This window comes from Poecile atricapillus, chromosome 7 (assembly GCF_030490865.1).
Source record: "Poecile atricapillus isolate bPoeAtr1 chromosome 7, bPoeAtr1.hap1, whole genome shotgun sequence".
NCBI classification, from domain to species: domain Eukaryota; kingdom Metazoa; phylum Chordata; class Aves; order Passeriformes; family Paridae; genus Poecile; species Poecile atricapillus.
The window spans coordinates 17,454,761-17,476,388 of NC_081255.1; the positions used below are offsets into that span (position 1 = coordinate 17,454,761).

General features: G+C 36.7%; 1 protein-coding gene across 8 annotated transcripts in view; it reads left to right on the plus strand.

Annotated features, from left to right (window-relative positions):
* EVI5 (ecotropic viral integration site 5) overlaps positions 1 to 21,628 on the plus strand; it is a 74,491-nt gene that overhangs the window by 45,974 nt on the left and 6,889 nt on the right. For all 8 annotated transcript variants that reach the window (XM_058842873.1, XM_058842879.1, XM_058842880.1 and 5 more), the window contains one exon: positions 9,853 to 9,948. In XM_058842873.1, the coding sequence (XP_058698856.1) occupies positions 9,853 to 9,948 (96 nt within the window). The remainder of the gene's footprint in view (positions 1 to 9,852; positions 9,949 to 21,628) is intronic.

The following is a 21,628-nucleotide window of genomic DNA, read 5'->3' on the forward strand; positions in this document are numbered from 1 at the left end:
CAGACTTCAAATGCCATCCTGCTTCCATTATTTGATTAATACACATCTCTCAAAATGTAGTCAGTATCTTATTAAATGGTGACTCGTCTAATGATCGGTTGGGAATTTTTTGATAGCTGTCACATAATTAAAATTGTGTTCATTTTTTAGTGTAAATACATCAGACTTGGTTTTCTGTTGTTTGATCAAACCATCCATGCTCCATCATTTTATTGCTCTCTCCTATTCCTTTTCCATATTTCGCTTAAGTTTGGGATCTCAGAATTGAATGTAGATTTTAATACCTTGTCATGAGACAGAAAGAAGTGCAGAAACATAATCTATTTTATGACTCTAGCTAATACATCCAATGATCACACTACTCCTGTTTTGACATAATATTGCACTCTCTCAGGTTCAGTTGTTTATCCACATCATCTCTCCTTTCTTTTCACAAGTACTATTTTGCACAATGCAATTTTTAGTTATGTTTTTAATATTCTAGGTTTTTTGTTTCCTTCCAAAGTGCATTTCAATTTCCAGTCTTTATAGTATTCTCAGATTATCACCTGCTAATGATTACTTGAATTTGATCTTAGTAAAATTCTTGATTTTCTTCACAAAAGTGAGAGTGGCTGTGCTTTCTTTGTATACAGTGTGGAGTATGAAGGAATTTTTTGGCTGAGGTTCACATTCCTGGGTTTACTCTGTTAGGTTTTTGGTGAATATCTGATCTCAAACTTACAGTAGCAGGAAAGATAACTTCTTCAATTGTGAAATACAGATTTTGAGTGTGAACTTTATAGTATTTAAAACTAATTATTTAGCAGAAATAAGTTCTTCTAATGTTAATTTATTTATTTTTGACCCTGTAAACATTACTTGAAATGCTTTTATTGAACTGTGATATATGTTTGGATTTTTTTAAGAGTCTAAGCAGGTATTTTTGACTAGTGTGTTTTGGCAGCAAATATGAAACTTGTGATCAAAACTTCCTTTTTGGGTACTCATGCTCAAAAGCCTTTGAAACACCTGCACCAAAAGAAACGTAATAATGGAGTTTGAAATCCTGAAGTCCCAAAGCTTGTAAACTGTAAAACATGCAGTTGATAATAGGACTTGCACAAAACAGAATTTTAAAGGAAATTGAAAATCTAGATAATGCCTTCCTTATTGGAGGAATTCTCTTCTGTTAGCTCATTGCTGTAATTGCTGGCACCTCATGTGGGGACCAGAGGCCCTTTTAATCAGAACTTGCCTTAATGACTTGAAATGCAGTATTTAAGACCAGAAATACATGTGGCCAGTCTTGGTGCATAGGTACCAAGATTAAAGTACATATGCACAGAGCATCACAAATAGGTCTGCTTGTCATGCTGTTTCAAAGCTGATAAAAATGAAGGGAGGAAGTTAACCTACCACATAACCTTCCCTTTTTTTTGAGGGGGTGGTGCTTTTCAAAGAAGCTCAAGGGATTAATTTCCAGGTCCACATGGGCCATAGCAATGCTTAACCTAAACTGCAAGGTTTTCTTTTAAATGTTTATGTAGGTGTAGGTGCAAGACAGTGATGTTAAATTTGTAACACAGAGTATCACTACTCCCACATAAGAACTGATCTGACAGCACACACACACACATCCTAGATTTAAATCACAGTTCCTGGGTCACTCTTAGTTTTGGTTAGTGACAGGGATGGAGAGTGAACTATCATTCAATAACAGATGTAATTCTGCAACAAGTTGTCAGTTTATTATGATGTTAAGAAATTATTTCTTAATATATTCTAAATGTCACCTTGTCTTGTTTGAGCGTGCAGTTCATGATACTGAGTTTTTAAACTTTGGTGTAAGTATATTGAAATGCAATGAGTTGTCCAATACATGATGGATATTCTTTCTTTAGACTTTCCATGCAAAAGTAGCATGGAATTGAAGTATAACTGAAGTTTAACTTACGTTGCATATCACTAAGCCCCAGAAGTGACAAAGAAAAACCCTGATGTTATAATCCTGTTACGTGGAAACAAAGGTTTACTTTGTCAGCATTTGTTCACTCCTCTATCATGTCTTTATTTTTCTCTCACTTGCCAGTTCAGCTTATGTTTGGGAGGCAAACATAGAATTACAGAATGGCTTGGATTGGAAGGAACCTTGAAGATCTTTTTCCTACCTCCTTGCCATGGGAAGGACAGCTTTCCTTAGACCAGGTTGCTTGACCATCTTCACAGTAAAGAATTTCTTCCTAATATCCAATCTCAATCTATCCACTTTCAGTTTAAAGCCAATGCCTGTTGTCCTATGACTATACGCCCTTGTCAAAACTCCCTCTCCAGTTCTCTTGTAGCCACCTTAGGAAGGGGCTCTGAGGTCTCCCTGGAGCTTTCTCCTCTGCTGGCTGAGCAGCCCTGAGTTTCTCAGCCTGTCCTAGAAGTGCTCCAGTCCTCTGATCATCTTTACGGCCTCCTCTGGACTCACTGCACCAAGTCTGTGTTGTTCCAGTGCTGGGGACCCAGCAGCCCCCAAGTGGGGTCTCAGAAGTGTGGGGCAGAGGGGCAGAATTCCCTCCCTCAAGCTGCTGCCCACACTGCTTTTGATGCAGCCCAGGACACGTTTAGTTTTCTGGACTCCAAGTACGCATTGCCAATTCACATCCAGTCTTGGCCAACAGCACCCCCAAGTCCTTCTTGGTGAGGCTGCTCTTGATTCATTCATCCCCCAGCCTTGATTGATATGGGGGCTTGCCCTGATCCAGGTGTAGCACCTTCCACTGAGCCTTATTGAACCTCATGAGGTTCCCATCAGCTTGGTCCTAAAGCTTATTCATGTCTCTCTGGATGGCATCCCTTCCCTAAAACAACTTGGACAAATTTAGCAGATTTCTGGGCTTTGAACAGGACATTTGAGCAATTTATTAACAGATGAAGGATGAATTTTTGGATGACTGGACTGCTATTTTTTGTATTTCCACACTGAGGAGAAGCATACATAGAATCATACAATTATTGACGTTGGAAAAGACCTTTAAGATCATCAAGTCCAACTGTTAACACAACATTGTCAAGTCCACCACTAAACCATGATCCAAAGTGACACATCTACATCTTTTAAATACCTCCAGGGATGAGGATGACTCAACTACTTATTTGGGCAGCCTGTTCCAATGTTTGACAGCCTTTTCCATCAAGAAATTTTTCCCGACATTCAATCTAAGCCTCACCTGAGGCAACTTAAGGCCATTTCCTCATGCCATTTCACTTGCTGTCTGGGAGAAGAGACTGATCCACACCTTGCTATATAACCTTTCACATAGTTGTAGAGTGCTAAGATCTCCCCTCAGCCTCCTTTTCTCTAGGCTAAACACCCCCAGCTCCCTCAGGTGCCGCTTGTAAGCCTTAGGCTCCAAACCAGCTCTGTTGCCCTTCTATGGACATGCTCCAGTACCTCAATGTCTATCTTGTATGAGGGTCCCAAAACGGAACACAGCATTCAAGGTGCAGCTTTTACTTTCTCACTAAGGTTAGAGATTTACACCCTACAACTAAATGGCTTGTCCTGGTCAGGTTGCACACAGTGTGATCCTGATTGTCTCATCCTTTCCTAAGATGAAAAGAGCCAAGGAATGGATATTGTCTATGTCTATAGTAAATCAGCAAAGCTTCAAGTTTGTTTCCTCAGGAAGATAGTCTTTCCTTTATTTTTAGCTGAACTGGGAGCTTCAAACTGCAAGCAAATATTTCTGGCCTAATAATAAACAAGTGTTCCTTCTGATTGCATATGGGCAGTCCTCTTGGTCCACTAAAGTTGGTTTTGGTTTTTTTTTTTCATTTTTTTAAGCTTTTCCCTACAGTAATTGAAAGAAGAATAGAAAAATGCAGGCAAGGTTAAATAATTTACAAGCTGCAGTCACTCAGCTGCCTAGGGTGAGGAGCACTAGACCAGTGGAAGTGTAGGCAGGTTGAGGAAGCAGAGTGGGGCAGCTGTAGCCTCTGCTTGGTAGCTTAATCCCTTTCCTTCAATTTTTGTGCACGCTGGTGACATGTAGTACCCTTTTAAAATTACCCATGGCTGGGTTGAGTTGGGCGCTATAGAGCATATATAAAAGCTAGTTTTACACTGAGTAATCTTAAAGCAAAAAATATCTGTAAGAACTAATTCTTCTTTTTGTTAGGTTGATCTGGACAGAGAGTAACATCACTTCTTCCTGCTGTGTTTCCTGGCAGATTCAGAGAATTTTGTCACGTTTACTCTATCTCTAACCCGGTCAAAGCTGCTCTGAGAACAACTGTAAAGGAAATCCATGATTGTGCTAGTAATCTCCCCACAGTTTAAACTTTTAGCACTATTTCTTTAGAATGAAGCCTTTCTATGACCTCTGTTTAATAACTTTTCCAAGTACTGACTGTTCAGTAAAGAAATTGTTTCCATCTTTTCAAATTACAGGAAACACTTTTTTTTACTCTTATCAATAGTGGTGTGTGATGTTAGTGATGTGTTTTTTGAAAGTCTAGAATGAGTCACTGTAAAGTCACTGAAAGGACACTAGTTACCACATCTACCCTTCTGAATATACTTCATTTACATTTTTAATGCAATGTCTTTTGCCACAAAGTAAGAATTTTAAAGCCTCTCTTGAAAAGAGGCTGAGGCAAGTTGTTACCAAGTAAATATTTCTAAGTCAGAAAAGATCAAATTAAGGGTGTTAGGGAAACATCCTATGTTCTAGTCATTTTGAGTAATGATGTTATCTGAGGAACAGCAACTGTCTAGTGTTCTTGGATTTTGACTGCCTATGTAAACATTTTTTTTCTGTGTTTTTAAGTTCACAGTTATTAAAATGAAAACAACCCTAGATGTTTTCTTATTATTTAAAGTGGCTTATTTTCTTATTGATGGATATTTCCTTTCCTATCTGATGTGATAATTTAGTGTTTCAGAAAATTTGTGCTCCTCTTGGGATGAAACATATGCAACTGCAATTTGATTACACTAATCTTCTGTATCTTAAACTCTGATTAAGCAGGAAAAGTTGGTTTAAGGCCTCCAGTGTTTTTCAGGTGGTTTCTGGTGATTTATTTATTTGTTGTATAAACAACAATATTTTTTATTTTGAGTACTAAACTTGATTTTGGGAGGCCATTATGCAGTAATGGTTCCAGGTATTTTAAATCAGCATTTTTCTTAAGCAGTCTGTCCCTGCACTCTTGTGTTGCCAGCTACACATCCTGGCCTGATGCTGATTGAGTTTGAAAGGTCTCCACATGTTCAGGAGCTCTCAGTCGCGTCAGGTGGTTTTTTGAGACTAGCTGCTGCTTCTTCACAAGATACTTTTCTCCTAGAAAGCCAGACAGAAGAGTATTTAAGTGTGATATGAAAACCATAATTCTCAGCTGATAGTTTTTGGTGGACAGAATTTTTCCTCATTTTAAGGAGCAAAATTTTGGAGTGCGGATTTTTCTTCTCAGGAGCTCTCAGTATAACTCCTGGTATGCACACAAGTACAGTCACTCTACTACTTCACAGCAGGATGAGAGAGGTGAAAGCTTCCAAAACTGTGAAGGGGCCTAAGTGAGTTCTGTTTTAACAGTGCGTTTTTTTGATCTATAGAGCTCACTTCCTGCTTTGCTGCCCGTGCTACTCCCACTGTATGCACAACCTCTGGGGCAGGGGGTTGGATTGTGTATTGGCTGTGTACACTGCTACAAGCACCTGTCCCTAGGGTCGAGGTGACACCTGCCACAAGGGTGTTTGTTACCCTGATACAGATTTATAACCCTGGTGGTGCTGTTGGAGCTGGTCTGCCAGAAGACACTAAAAAGGAGCAGTTAAAAATCTTCAAAAACAGTGAAATTGAGATGATGCATCTTTAATTACAGTGTAATACCAGTTGGCATTGCTTGCTAAAAACCTTTTGGGAAGAGGAGGTAGGCATTGCAGTGGTGCCAATACGCAGATGCAGTATGCCAGGGATGTGGGTGTAGAGAGATTCATTCACATGTGACTGCAGGATGTTTTAAACAAATTCCTAAATTCTAGAATTGGTTACCTTTCATTATTTTGCAATTCTGATAATAACCACACTTTGCTTATTGATATGTTTTCTGATTTTTTTCTCTGTATATTTATTTTAAATTTAAAATGACTGTGATTTGCCTAGCAACCAGCTAGTTTTTGTTGTGACTTCTCCAAATATCAGATTTGCTATAATAGTGCTCCCTCTCACCACCAAAAACCAAGCCATCAGCCCACATCCTATGTGTATAACTCTAGGTTTTAAAAATTAAACATAGAGATTACTTTGTGCTTATGCTATTCTCTTTTAAAAGATGTGCCATTCATACCTTAAAGACTTAAAAAATTTAAGTGGAGTCTTAATATTTAGTTTTGAACCCATATTGTTGATCTGAGTGCTTCCCTCAGAAGTACAAAGCTGCTCAAGCACAGTAATACAAAACTATTCAAGCACAGTATACAAGCAGTGCAGAGTTACATGTCCAGTTCCTACTAAAGTAAATGCCACAACAGGAGGCATTGAAGGAAATTAAACTGCACTGAAGCAATTTAATTTTTCATATGTTGGTGTGACTGTGTAGTAACTGGTAGTATGGCCTCACCTTGACTACTGTGTGCAGTCCTGGGCTGCACTATTCCAGGATGTGAAGGTCCTTCAATGTGTCCAGAGGGTAATAAAGCTGGTGAAACAGCTGAAAAAAAAAAAGTCCTGTGAAGAGTGGCTAAAGATTTTGGGCTTATTTAGTTTGGAGAAAAAGAGGCTGAGGGGTGGTGGTGTCAAGCTCCCCTAAGAAAAAATTACTGTTAGAGAATATTACGACCAAATTTAAGTTCCTCACGTGAAAATTTGCATTAAGTTCAGATCACTTTCTAACATGAAATGTCACTGGAAGGTTAAACAATTTGGAAGATCATGGTAATACTTTGTACTTGTCTAGAAATGTATGTATTGATGAGACATATCAGTCTCATTTCACAGTATTAAAGCATATTGGGTAACTTAAAAATCATAATATGACAGATAAAACTTTGAAGGACTTTTTTGTTCATTAGCTGTAGATAAGTTTCTTTTCTATTGTAGATAGTAATTTTCAGCTGTCTACTTATTATTTATTCTTTAAATTAGATTATTTTGATAGAAATTAAAATACATTTTAATGCTGTGGTCTCTGACTCCTGCATGTTTTCCAGTGGTTTGCTACTAGAACTGGAGCCGTACTGCTACTGGTACGCTTGCATAAGATTCTTTAAAAGACAATGGCATGATCAACTTAATATACTATATTTTTCTGTTGGATGGGGATGACCAGCAGCTGTAAAGAAGACTCTGATACCTTGTCCTAATGGTTTTTTCTATGTCATCCTTCCAATTCATCCCCTGTAGATAGATTTGGTAGCCAACAGAATATGGGATTATTTAATTAGGAAGATGATTTTTTTTCAGCAAGTTAAAAGGATCAGCTTGCATTTTGAATATTGCAAGAGGACATTACAGAATGACTTTTTTAAAAGTATGTTTGTAGAAAATGCCATTGCAGGGTTACTTTTTTTTATTTTGTGAATTGCCAGCTCTAAAAAATCTGTAGTTCTGAAAAGAAAACTGAAACTTACTTGCCTTTCAGTAATAATGGGCAAGCTAGGCTTATGCCTTCCATTCAGCTCTAACTTACTGTAGCTACAGTCAGTTCTTACATGAGCAAATACCCACAATTATGCTGTAATATCTGCATTAACTTTACAATGTTATTTCTAAAAATAAAGAGTAACCATAACACCAGTTAAAAGTAATGGAAGTGTGGAATTCCTATATGATATACGGGAACAGCTTTTCAGCTATTTGAATGCCAGACCCAACCCGCGTTGGGTTACTGCTTCTGCTGTTAGTTTATATGGACTGACCTTGGAAGTGCCTGTGTCACGGCCTCTTCTGCACCGGTTTCTATGGAAGCTCAGCTGTTTATTGCACTTCTGTTTTAGAAGTGCTATGGCACCTCAGTTCTAGTTCTCCTAAAACCTTGTTTTACTGTTGCATCTTGATTGCATAGTGTGTAGTGACATAGTAGAGTCCATAGAGTAAGAGGCTTAAATGGGAAAGTCAAGGTTTCAAACAGAGGGAAAGGACTTAAGCATTTCTCTCTTATATTCCTGCTACCTCAAGAGATCAGGTCATGCTCATTGTGTGAAATCTAAGTGTCTGACAGCAAGGAAGATTTTTTTCATATGCTTATGTGTTTTCAGTCTGCAGGTTATGTTGCTTTTGTTTCATAGGCCAGTAGTCATTCTTGTAGAGAGGCATGATGGGGTTAGGCTACATTTGGGGTTTTTTATCTATTTAGGACAGGAACTTGTGTATGTGTGCGATTTTGGCTGCAGGTTACCTTGGAAACTAGGTTCAGGATAGAATTATGCATTAAAGGATCTTGTTCTTCATGTTACAGATTGTGAGAATTAACAGTGAATACAACAAAATCATTTTTGAGCAATTTTGCAATGCATAACTCAATGCAAGTAAAACAAAGCCTGAAAAAAGAGATATTGCTTTGATATTGCCAATACTGACAGTGTTCTATGTTGTTCTCTTCACTCAGCAAAAGGGTTTGGAAGGCAGCATGTTATCTCTCCTCATAGTTTTGTTCTAGGTTTATATTTCAGAGCGATGCTTTAAAGGAATGTCTCCATTATAGCTTTTTGTCTTGTATTTTGACAAAGAGTTAACACTTTTCATTCTAAAAAGTATTTAATCTCTCTTTGCTAATGACATTCAATTTGGCCGTTGAAGTAAACTGTTTGCTTTCTTCAAGTATAATTAAAACTTCGGCAAAATGAGCTATAGGTAGCAAAACAAGAGATTCCCATTATATTTGTATTTCTGTAATATATTGCTCGTATGTGATTTACAGTCAAGGTAGAGAATTATATAAAACCAAGATGCTTGCATTCTCTAGAGGTGGTAGCTGCTTCAGAAATTACTTCTCTGGAAAAAGGCAAGAGCATAGTCGTTATTAGCAGCAAGTAGAAGACATAGAGTGCATTTCTCATCAGGGTGATTATTCATCTCAGATCTGCCAAGTTTGGTTCAGTCACATTAGGATGTCCCTTAGGGACAAAGATGGAAAGCAGTGCTGCAGGCATTTAGTGCAAGTGAAATATTTTTAAGCATCCTGAAGTGTAGGAGCTGCATTTGATTGACAGATGAGAGAAAAGTCATATTCCTCTTCATCTATTTTTGTTTACTAGTTTTGTTTGGGTTTGTTTTTTTTTTTTACTTTCCAATTTTTCTGTATAGCTCTTGAAGGAATGGTATTAGGGGACATTCCTCTCTTCATTTATACTCTCTGAAACTCCTATGTGACAAATACCACAATATTTTGGATGTTACAATTCTTCTTACAGGCCAAAAGAAGCTTGTCTTATGTAGTGTTTCCCAGTGCATGTCCCACAGTGCAAGGAAAGAACTGTTTTGTTCAACTGGAGACAAAAGGAAATGTCTTGTTGCTAAACATAAACTGTACATTAATGAAAATAAAGTACACTAAGATATGTTCTATGTATTGATAGTATTCTGTAGGGGCGTTTTACTAAAATGCAATCTCATGTACATAGGATGTGGATTCCACCTGTGAAGCTGTTAATTCTTCATGCTCCTCCATAGAATCCTGCCTTGTACTATTGAGAGAATCAACTTGGTCTGAGCCACTGTCACCTCTAGATACCTACTGTAACTTCAACCAAATGAAAGCACTGGGTGGTATCTGGGAATAGCTTCTGTTCATGACAAAAATATGCAGGCAGTTAAAATAAGATTTTTAATATAGTAGATCTTTGAATAATTTGAACATGATTCCTTTTTTTAACCAAAACAGAAAGAAGAAGGAAAAATTCAAGGGCAGCTTAATAAATCTGATTCTAACCAGTACATCAGAGAACTGAAAGATCAGATAGCTGAGCTTCATCATGAGGTAAGTGATATTATACTACAGTCTCTGATCACTTGTACCTTTTGTCCTTTCACCTGTGGCAGGGTTTGCTTATTTAATAGTTACTACATCTGTAGTACCTGTTTTTGTTGAAGTATGTTATTTTAAATGAATGCAATAAAAACTCTTATACATTAATCTCGCCTTTATCTTGGAATATAAGAGAACAAAATCATATTTAGTTATGTGATTTGACATTAAATGAGATTGGCATTTATGTTCCATCTTGGCTTTTCCCTTAATTTCATGAGTTGATCATATTTGTGTTGCATTTACTCCATTTGGAACTACATATATGAAAATAAGCCCCTTTATGTCTCTATTTGCTACAACTATTAAGGCTACTATAGTTAGAAACTAAACCTCATTTGTGCAAGTAGAAGAATCCATGCGTAAATTTTCTGGTTCTTGCTGTTGAGAAAATGAATTTTATGTGGTGGTGTACTGAGATTGCTTAAAAAAAAAAAGGATGCTTGCTTAATATCAGTTAACAGATTTTTAAGTTTTAAACTGCCAAACCCTTCAATCTATGAAATGTCTGTCTTCAAACTTCCTTGCTCTAATAGTTGTAGTAACTTTATGTTAGTTAAAAAGATCAGAAGGTCTTGAAACCAAAATGGCTTATGTAACTCCTGTGCTCAGTGGCACATTTCAGTTCATGCTGCATTGTGAAGAAATGTCTTTACCTAATACTCCATTATGGGCAAAATGCCTGGTCATCTTTGCAGTAGAGTCTCTTTCTAGCCTTTTCATACACAGCTCTGAGAGTGTTGCTTAAAACCATAGGATTGTAGAGCAATTCAACCTAATTGTTTATTGCCTTTTTGCTTTTATTAAATAAACACATCTTTCCTTTAAGTGTAGATAGTGTTTTCATAACAATCTGAGTAGACCCAAGCTTTTAGGATCAATCCCTTGAGACTTATAACACAGTTGAGGATCTTGGAATGTTGTCTATGCTATAGATCACTATGCTATAGATGGAGGATAGTCTCTAGGGCCACCAGTCCAGCACCTTTGCCAATCATTAAGCTCACTTAAAAACAGATTAAAAAAATCAATAACCTGGCTTTCTCCATTAAAGCATCCTAATTAATTTTCTCTGTTGCTTGCTTGAAGAATTCCAAGAAAGTCAGGTATTTAGTGTATTTTTGCATTAAGAACAAAATAAGGCACTGTACTGATTTTTTCCTCTGCTCACTGTAGGTTTAAAAGGTAAGAAACACTGCTTTGGGGGAAAAGTAGAAATACTCTTGGAAAGCTGTTGCATGATTTTCTCTATACAATCATTTGTTGTATGCCTGGCTGAGCAATTGAATTGTCATGAAGGCAAGCAATATTGTACATCTTTAATGTGTATAACTTAACGTGAACAGGTTGGGAAGAACATGAGGTTCCTAAGCTCACAGAATAATGATAATTCTAAGTAGTACCAGTGATTTCCTAAACAGTTCAGTCTAGTCAAATCTTTATCAGCATTTCAATTTGACAGAAAGGAAATGCTGTGAAGAACATGAATTTCAACAATGGCAGAGTTTGAGTAATTCCATGTAGAATCACTCCTCTTCCAGATATGTGCTTTGTGGTGGCTAAACTTTTAATTTCAAAACTAGGTAAACACTATAGAAAGGAAATCATTCTAGGATATATAGGAACAGTAAGAAGAAATGGTTTGACTTGATGATTTTATAGATATTTTCTGACTTTAGGCATTCTATGATTTTATGAAACTCTGTATGTAATAGATGTATGCTACCTTGGCAGCATTCTGCATGTTTCTTTACACAGACTTTATTCAAGCCTGAAGTCCGTGTTTACTAATAACTTCTTTTTCCCTCTCCCCCTTACTGTTATCTATCTCTTTGTCTATTTTTAAAATAAAATCTTAAGAGGGAAAGCAGTGTTTCCTCAAAAAGCAAAATCTGAAGAAAATGGCAGCAGGAAGAGGCAAAAATGTTTGCTTTCAACTGGTAAATGTTAGGAGAAGTATAATTCAGTCAATGCCAGTTAAATAAACAACTTTCTTAAATCTGTACTTAAATGTCTTCATGCATACATCCATTAATGACCATGTTATTTGTTTTTTGGCTAGCTGCTTTGATTCTACTTCTGCAAAAGCTAAAAGAAACGTTACACATTTACAAATGCATCTTCCTGAAGATAGGGTGATAGTGTATGTGACATGCTGACCACAAAGCTCCCAACTGGTTAGCACATAAAAGGCACTGGAAAAGGAACAGAGCTCTTGGTGACTGTATGGTTACCTTCTAATATATTATAACTGTGTAACTTTAAACTGCACATAAATGCAAATGTTAATTAAAGCACAATTTATAATTTAAGGTAGGAGTGGGAAGGATATGTGTGAAACAAGATGAAATGTCTTGGCGTGGCCATCAATGTTGATACTATTTTTTTAACTTTTTTTTTTTCCTTTCCAGCACTGCATTTTTACAGATTTTTACAACAGAAAAGTTGCAGGTTCTCCATCTGAAGGATGGAACAAAATAATGACCAAATCCTGTATTGAATAGGATAGGTATTCAAACTGCAGGCTAAGTCCATATTCTGGCCTTTGGATAAACACTATTTTATGTCTTTGGCCAACAGTGTGAATGTAACTGTTTCTGTGTCAGTGGAGCCTGGAGGAGCTACATACTTTCATTCTGTTCTGTGATACCATCCATCAGATAGTGATGGCACTAAGTTGTGGCAACAGCATGATCAGTCCTAAATGCAGCATAATCCATCCTAATTGCAGAGTTCTTGTGAAAGGTCTACTGTTCCATCGGTGTTTGCAAGCCAGGCTAGTAGCCAGGCACAGGGCAAATCTAGACTATCAGTGAGGAACACTAATAAGGACAGCAGAGGAATCACTATGTTAATCACAGTGTTTAAAGCTGAATTGTTCACTGAAAGTTGTGTTGGGGGTGGGATTTAGCTATGGCACAGGTGCAACAAGCTGCTGCTGTACCATCTCTTGGCTTTCTGGGTGAGAAAAGTTTGGCCCTTAGTATTCAGATATTTCTCTCATTCATTCCAATGTGTTGGAGCTCTGCATGCTGTATCAAATGATTAATCAATGGATTCAGATTACAAAGGACAATTGGTTGGAAGTTTTTGTAAGTATAAGCAAAATTTTTTAAAAATAAAATTAATTTGGCCATCTTTTTCTGAGCTAAAAATTTTGCCTATTTCTTAAGAATAATGCAGCTTGCAGCCTAAAGGATAAATTTCAGCTGCTTTTATTACTCATCTAGGAATAGTAATGCTACAGTCAGTCTTCAAATAATATTATAAGAAGACTTATTTGTAGTTAATTCAAGTTGTGTTCCTGTTACTGAATAAAACTGCACATACTGGAAATTGGTAGTATGGCACCCAAAACTGAACCGATGACCACATTGGTGTTAAATGTACAAGGTAATTAAATAGAAAAATATGCCTTTTTTTTAACCATTCAAATACAGTAAAATAACTATAAATGGAATTATTGGACTTTTGGCTTGTCTTAAGAAGCTGCCTGCCTGATTCCTTTTATACCTAACCAGAGGATTTCTGTAGCATGGTAATCTGAGTTGAATATTAACTACTTCAGAGTAAGTCTTAAACATGTAGTTGATGAACACTTCAGGAGAACACACAAAATTTGGAGCTTTGAGAACATTATAACCAGAAGTTGTCAACTTCTGCTTTACTAAACTCTAGACTTCTGTAAATTTCTGCTTTACTGGTGAACACTGCAGTGTTGGGTTAATGGTTGGACTCTTTAGAGGCATCTTCCAACCTTAATAATTCTATGGATCTATGCACATTATCTTAAATCTATTTACATGCACCTCTTTCTTTGCATTGATTTGAGCAACCAGATATGGTTTGGAATATAAATATTAACTGTAATTTATAATGTTATTTAAAATAGTGACTGAATTATTAAATTCCTCAGTGCAACCATAGCTTCACTCAGAAATCAAATACATGTAGATCAATTATTATTTACTTACATTTTGATCTTTAGTAAACATATCTGGTTTTATGCTCATTTCTTAGAAAGTTACTGACAGCTTTCCTGTAATCTTTTACACAACCTATCAGTATTCAAAGAGCAGCTGATTGATGCATAATGAAAGGACACTCAGATTGAAGTATTTCTAGTTATCCAGTAGCTAATCCTGTGATAAGTCATGTATATGTATGCTGTACTTCCTTTCCTCCTTATTGGCTGAGTTTGTGATTTACTGGGCACAAAGTTGTTAGGTGGTTGTGACTTACGACTTTATTGTTGAAGGCTGAAACTAGTGTGAAAACCTGAAATGCTGAGGATCATCACAAACAGGAAGTCATGATGTAAACTTTGAGAGCTTTTAATATGTACTAGCCTTAGACACTCCGCCTTTTCAGAATCATGTGTTTAGTTGCCATTTTTTCATTAATTGAAATCTTTCCACCTAGCATTTTCTTTCTTCTTCTGATTACCTCCTATTCTCAAAGCTATCTCTGCAACATTCTTGACTTCTAGCTTAGTGGGATTTTAACTTAAAATATTTTCTCATTGTGCAGCCCCAACAGGCTACAGCTTCTGTGAAGCAGCTTTTGTTACTCTTGTCAGTAAGTACAGAAGCTTGGTTGCCCTGTGTTTGGCACAGCAGAAATAGGGTCTAGTGATCAGTCTATTTTGTCACTTTGACCTTCCAGTTCATGTGCTTTAATTGATGTAATATAAATGACAGGAGCACACAGACACCGTAAGGTTGTACTGTGGTTAGATACCGCCAGGCTGCACCAGGATTACTAGTATTTCACAGAAGTTGTCTTTGATTAGATGCAGAAATGTTATGTGAAAGCAACTTCTGTGAAACATTTTTACTGTTCAAGAGACTATCTCACTAAGTAGGTAGTACCCAGTTAAAGCTGTTAAACTATGTGGAAATGAATACATTGGAAGTTTGGCCTGTTACAAGTTTCCATTAAGTAAATTTGAAGGCTTAAGAAAAACTATGACTACTGAACAAGCTGTTGCTCTTTCAACACAAATCATATGCTGGAGAAACAAGGAGGAGATTCTTTGTAGTTTCCCACCTTTTCCTTTTAATTAAAACTGAATAGAATTAGATGATATATAAACTGTTGAAGTTCTGCATTTCATGCACTACCTCTCTGTATGTGCAGTCACTTTATATATATTACCCAGCAGCTGCTTCTGCTTCCTGTTGGATGTTGCAAGGCTTGTATGTGTTACCTAGATTACAGGGGTGGTACAAAAGATTAGAATTGATGTGCTTACCCACAAACTACACTGGCAGACCACAAGACACCTTTGGAGACAAAAGCAAGTGGTTTCCAGTCTTTCAGACTTTGTGATTTAGGACTGAAGTGCTTAAGGTCTTTCACATGAAATTTGACAAAGTTTGCCTTTGTCACACTGTTAGGTGATTTTTGTTGCTCTTGTAATCCTTTAATGTGTTTGTTTTGCTGTAAAATTTCAGTTTTTTATCTTTATATACTATTGTATTTCAAATGTGGATTTGGTTTAATCTTAGGACAGTTTTCATATTAAAAGCTGAATTCTGCCTAACGTGTTGCTTGTACAAAAGCAAGTAGCCTCTACAGTTTGGGATTGTGGATGTATTTGGCTATCTGTGTTAGAGGACAGCTTTATGAAAGCAACAGCAACACACTGTTGAAAGAAATAGCATTTCCTTCACTTAAGACATTTTATCCTTAGAAAGCAGGACTATGGATGTTAAAGATAGCCCATTCAATTTTGCTATGACATCTGTGCATCTGCAGGGACTATTCCACCTACTATGAATTTAGAGATTATTGCTGGAATTTTTGTCTTTTTTTTGTGCATGCATCTGCTATTGACCAATGTCAGAGGGAGACTACAGAGCTTTTGCGTAGCTGTTTCTTTCCAATGAGAGATCCTTTTGACAAATGATTAGTTTAAATATTTTGAGAAGAAGCAAGGATGATGTGCAAATCATATGCAGGTGTGTCTGATATTTGAATGAAAACCAAAATTCTGATGTTAGTGTGGCACACTGGTCTAACACAAACTACAGCCTATCCAGTTAATGGTATCTCAGCATGGCTGATGGAAAAGAACAAGATGGCAAATAACAGGAGCATTACTATTCAGCCAAAATAATGTTCAGGCATTTAGAAGACTTGTAATAGTATCTTTAAGTGAAATTCTAGAGATTAAATTCTTGCATATTGACAGTGCAGAAAATGGGGTGTTTTTAAAGGTATTTCCCATTTCAGTATCTGAAAACTTGATGGCTCCTCAAAGAAGTAGTGAGCATTAGTTTGCTACTCCTCTATTTCCACATATGTATAGTTTATCTAGGAATGGATCTGATATTACGTTTTAAGAACCTAATGCAGTCAGTAAGATTCTGATATAGGTGTTATCTCTTGGTCTGATCATGCTCCTGGTGAGCTAACATTTTAAGATTGGCTTAATGAAAAGAGATATAAAAGTTGGAGATTAAATACTATGCTTTTAAAAGATTTTGCTTGTGTAAATAAAATTCAAGACACTTTAAGTAATGACTTTGAGGATAAATAATGTATAAGTTGTGACCAACAGAGTAATTGGTTATAAGGCTGAATTAAGGATATATCTTGCAACTCGCATTAGCCATCTAGGCTTTCACTGCTGAAAGTGAAATGGAGAAGGGGAAGTAAACCTGTAGCCCATCAGTGTGAAGGATTAAAAAAATTCACCTATGTGGACCACACTATTAAATACCTGAATAAAATTCAGTGTGCTATAGTACACAGAACGAAATACTGAACCACATTAACAGTTCCTTTAGTCTTAAATACCATAAACTTATATGGTAGGTAAACTTTATTTTAAAGCTGTAAATTATTTGCTCCTTATATTTTTTATTATTAGCTAATAATCTTAAATCAGTGAGTAGTTCTGGGCCCCAGCACAGATTGATCCAGGTTGTCCTCTGAAGAGATGAGGGAATGTCCTTACAAGCAGCTAAATGATGATTCCTGTATTAGCCATAGATGAGAACAAAATTATGATGCTGCTTGTGGCCCATTGGAGTAGCACAAGATGAGCTGGCCACTTCTAGCAGCATTCCTAGCTCCTATTTCTCTCATAATAATTGCATCTGGGTTTGATGAAGGGATACCAGTGGGAAGCATTGTTCCTTTTCATCTCATAATTTTACTATTAGGCTTCTATTGAGTCAAATTCAATGCTTACCAAATCAAATCTTCTCTTATCTGATGCACCACGAAACTACATTCAGAAGCAGAGCAAATAACTTGGAGTAAATAACATAGCTTTGCATAATGGAGATGAATAACTGGGGAAAGTAAATTGTAGTTAAAGTTCAATCTACCAGAAATTATTTGCAATTAGATATAATGTTCTTTAAGTCAGTCTCTTGCTAAGTTATTCTACTGCCCCCCCCCCCACCAAATATTTCTTCTGGAAGAGGTGTACTGTTCCTTTTTCATGTAGTACAAGCACAAATACATTTGTCTCTTGGAAACTGTGACTTTACTTGCTCACTTTCATAAAGCAGCTAATATTTGTGGGATTCATTCCAGTCAATTTTTAGTTCAGTCAATTATTTTCCCTTCATAGCTCTCGGTAAAACATAGTCCTCAGTAATGTTGGTTGAAAGTCCTGTATGAATTCTTGTAAAGCACTTGTTTCTCTATACAGACTAGAGTCACATTAACATCTTCTAATAGTTTTTTTAACTAGACAAATGCTTTCAAAATATGTGACTCTCTATAAATGTTTTCTTACTTGATAAGAAATGTTGTCCTCGAAAGGAAATATGTTAGCCCTCAGATTTACAAAATAAGCATTTCAGCTTGTGGTGGAAGTTTATAGCACAATAAATCATGTGCTTTTCTTTTACCATATCTTGCAAAAACAGTTGGACAAGAGATGATCAGATTTTTCCCACCCCACAAGTAAAGCTCTTGCAAGGACAGCTAAAAATGTAGTTGCTTTACTAGTATGTGTCAAAGTTACAGAACTTCTGTGCTGGCAGAGTCTGATTTAAGTGGTTGTGGTCAGTCTGAGGAACCTGTGATGTGATAAGATAGCGTTTGTGAGGTCATGTGGTTTGCAAACACCCAATCTAATGTAGCAGCTTTGTCTACACAGGATAGTTAAATATATACTCTGTACTTTAGAAAAGTGAATTGCTTTATTCCTTTAACTCAGCTTGTCCTTAAAAACATCAGAGATGTTATACTGGGTATAATACCCAGATTATTACTGAAAGATTGAACTGATTGGGAGACTTAATTATCCGGTAACTTTCACCAATTTAGTTGCCCTTAATAAAGCAACTAGCTTGAGAAACTATCTCGCTAAATAAGCAATAGACAGATGGAAGCTACAATGGAATCCCTGTATATTTTATGACCATCATTTGTTTAACTCAATTAACTTCAAGTGGTCACAGTGTAATTAACACAGACATGTTACACTTGCCCAAAATGACAGTCTTTATTCCATAATGGTGGTATTTCATTCAATGAATCATCATCTTTGCATCAGATAAGGTTGATTCCTCGCCCTTCCTCCCTGGTAACACCACCAACAAAATATTTTCCATCCCTTGTGAGGGTGAAGAAAACCTCTAAATGTGATCAATGTAACCAGGATAATGATGTAGTCTGTCCTTAAATGGAAGAGGTATGACTTTGTTTATTTGGATGAGGGCAATGGTTTTTGGTATGAATCTTAACTGTTTCACTGCCATTAGTGACAGATTGAATTCATTGCTAAAATAAATGAAGATTGGTGAATGCTGTTTTTATAAACATTTCCCCCCTTTTTTTTCCTGTGTCCTACACATCACAGCTCAAGATGTGTCTTGCTGAGCAATATAATAGTTCTTGATTGCAGCATTAGAGATGAATAAAGATAGCTATAATTAATTACACTGTGTCCTTTGTGTGGATTGCCAAAGCAAGTAAACCAATTAGAGATAAAGTTATTTCATTATCGTGGCATTATAATGTTCTGTGACCTGTCATTATAATGAATCTCTGTGACCTGTCTGCTTTATGATTAGAGCTGTCAGGGTGTGTCATGTTTTTCTGCCTATAAATCAAGTTTTGGGGATTGAAAAATGGAGGAATTGAGGCTCTACTGGTTTATCTGAGTGGTTGTTCCCTGCAAAAATTGTGTGTTAGCACCCATACAGAGGTGCCAACTATGGGAGAAAACAAGCTCAGGAGAAGACTGCAATATATTAATTTGTAATAGGTCTCTAAGTTTATCTGAATATAAGCAGAGCAAACAGTTGAAATGTGGTGGAAACACCTCCTAGATTTTTTTTATCAGTTTGAGCAGCAGCCAGCACAGATGAGAGTAGTTTCTGCAATCAGGGGCAAAAATATTATTTAGTCCATTTAAAAATGCTGAGTTTAAGTCCTGCTTTTAAAGTACAGAGTAAAAGTGTGAAATGTTCATTTCCTGCAACGGGTGCATTTTCAGTCTCTATCAGCCGGTACATTCTAGTTAATGCTTGAGGTTTCAGTAACGTTTGTATTTATAGATGCATATGGCAGTGAGAAGGAGTATTGAGATTTAGGTGTTTTTTTGAATGTAATAATTGCAGTACATTAAATGTGATTATACTGCTGTTTTAAAATATTTTTGTTGCTGTATCCTCGCTCCAAACAAACACTTCCATTAGAGCTACTTGTAGAAAAAGTTTCTGGGAATTTTCTATAAATAACTAGCTAGGAGGTAGAAGGAAAATTCCTAGGCCTGTCATCCTGGAACTTCCTTTGGAACTGCACACAGTCTCACTACAGCAAACTTGTCAGCTCTTAGAAAAATTCCCTCAAGAAATAAAGCCTGACACAGTTACCAAATACTGACTTCTTTTCAAAATAGCATTAAAGTTGGGTATTCCTCAGCACTGTTGCTATTTTATTGCATATTTGATACATAACTTCAAAGTTTAACTTGATTACACTGCACTAGATCAAAACTAGATACTTTAACCATACAGTGCAGTGATCAAAAAGTCATGACCTCCCATTGATCGCTTTATTGGTTTCCTGTTCTGATTCACTGGAAACCTTCTGGTCTGAACATTTGTTGCTGGTTTTTATCTTTGTCACGTTTACAATGCAGCAGACTTGTCTATGGTAAAACTGATATACAACATACATTTAATTTAACATCATATTTCATTTTAGTTCATGTACTCTCAAAATGAACATGTTGAAAAAACCTGCTTTTTATAAAAACTTAAGTCAAGAAATTTAAGAGTACATTCAGAGCAGTATGAAATAAACAGATGGACAAGTGGAGATGAGGTTTCTTTTAATGCATTAAAATTGTTCCATAGATTTTATTTAATCTTTCTGACAGCTATAGGGATTTTGTAACACATTTTGTATTACCCTTAGACTGAATATGACTTACAAAAGCTGGCAATTTAAAACAGAGGCCAAATATTTAAATACTGTTAAAAAAACCCCAAAGCCTGAAATTACTCAGTCTTGGAAATTTGCTGCTGCTCTTTCGCTCTTGATTTACAATGCACTGGAGGGGTTTTATCTCTTTTTAGTGGCACGATCAGCGAAGTTCATTTGAGATAAATATTTCAGGTTGTACAGCAATATGTTGGTCGTCCTTTTAAAACAGGAGTTTCAAAAACAAAGGTAATAGTTTCCTTAAATGGGAGACTTAATTAATTGCATATATAAACTTTGTTTCCAAAGAGCTAATGAGGGGGGCAGATTCAATTAATGTTGTAGTACCTTATGGCTGTTGCTTTTAAGCCTACTATAGATGGGGGGAAAAAAAAAAAAAAAGAAACAAAAGAGAAAAGAAAAAAAAAGTCAGAGACTCTCTGGGTTTTTTAACTTTCAAGAATAGCAGCATTAGTGGCTCAGCCAGAAAAATGAGCCTAGGTCTGTTCAGGTATTTAATACTGTCACTCACTGCTATTCTGGCTTGGGTCCACAGTAGAATTATCCAGCCTGGAGTTTACTGCTTGCTCTGATTTCTGATTAGCTAGTGTTGCCAGTTTCAAGGTTTTTTTGCTGCAATTGCTTGAAGAAGTGGATAAAATGATACTGCAGCTATATTAGATTGAATCCATTTAAAAACTCCAATAATCACAGAATCACAGAATTAACTAGGTTGAAAAAGACCTTTGCGATCATTGAGTCCAGCCCATGACCTAACACTACCTTATCAACTAGACCATGGCACTAAGTGCCACATCCAGTCTTAAACACCTCCAGGGATAGTGACTCTACCACCTCCCTGGGCAGCCCGTTCCAGTGCTCACTCATTTTTTCTGTGAAGACTTTTTTTCCTAATGTCCAGCCTAAACTTCCCCTGGCACAGCTTAAGACATTGTCCTCTTGTCCTGTTGCTGACTACCTGGGAGAAGACCCCCTATCTTGCTATAGCCTACTTTCAGGGTCTTGTACAGAGGGATAAGGTCTCCCCTGAGCCTCCTCCTGTCCAGGCTTAACAACCCCAGTGCCTACAGCTGCTCCTCACAGGGCTTGTGTTCTAGACCTTTCACCAGCCTTGTTGGATGTGTTTGAGCATCTCAACAGCCCTTCTAAATTGAGGGGCCCAGGTCTGAAATTGAATTGCACTTGAATTGCAGCTTAACCGGTGCTGAGTGCA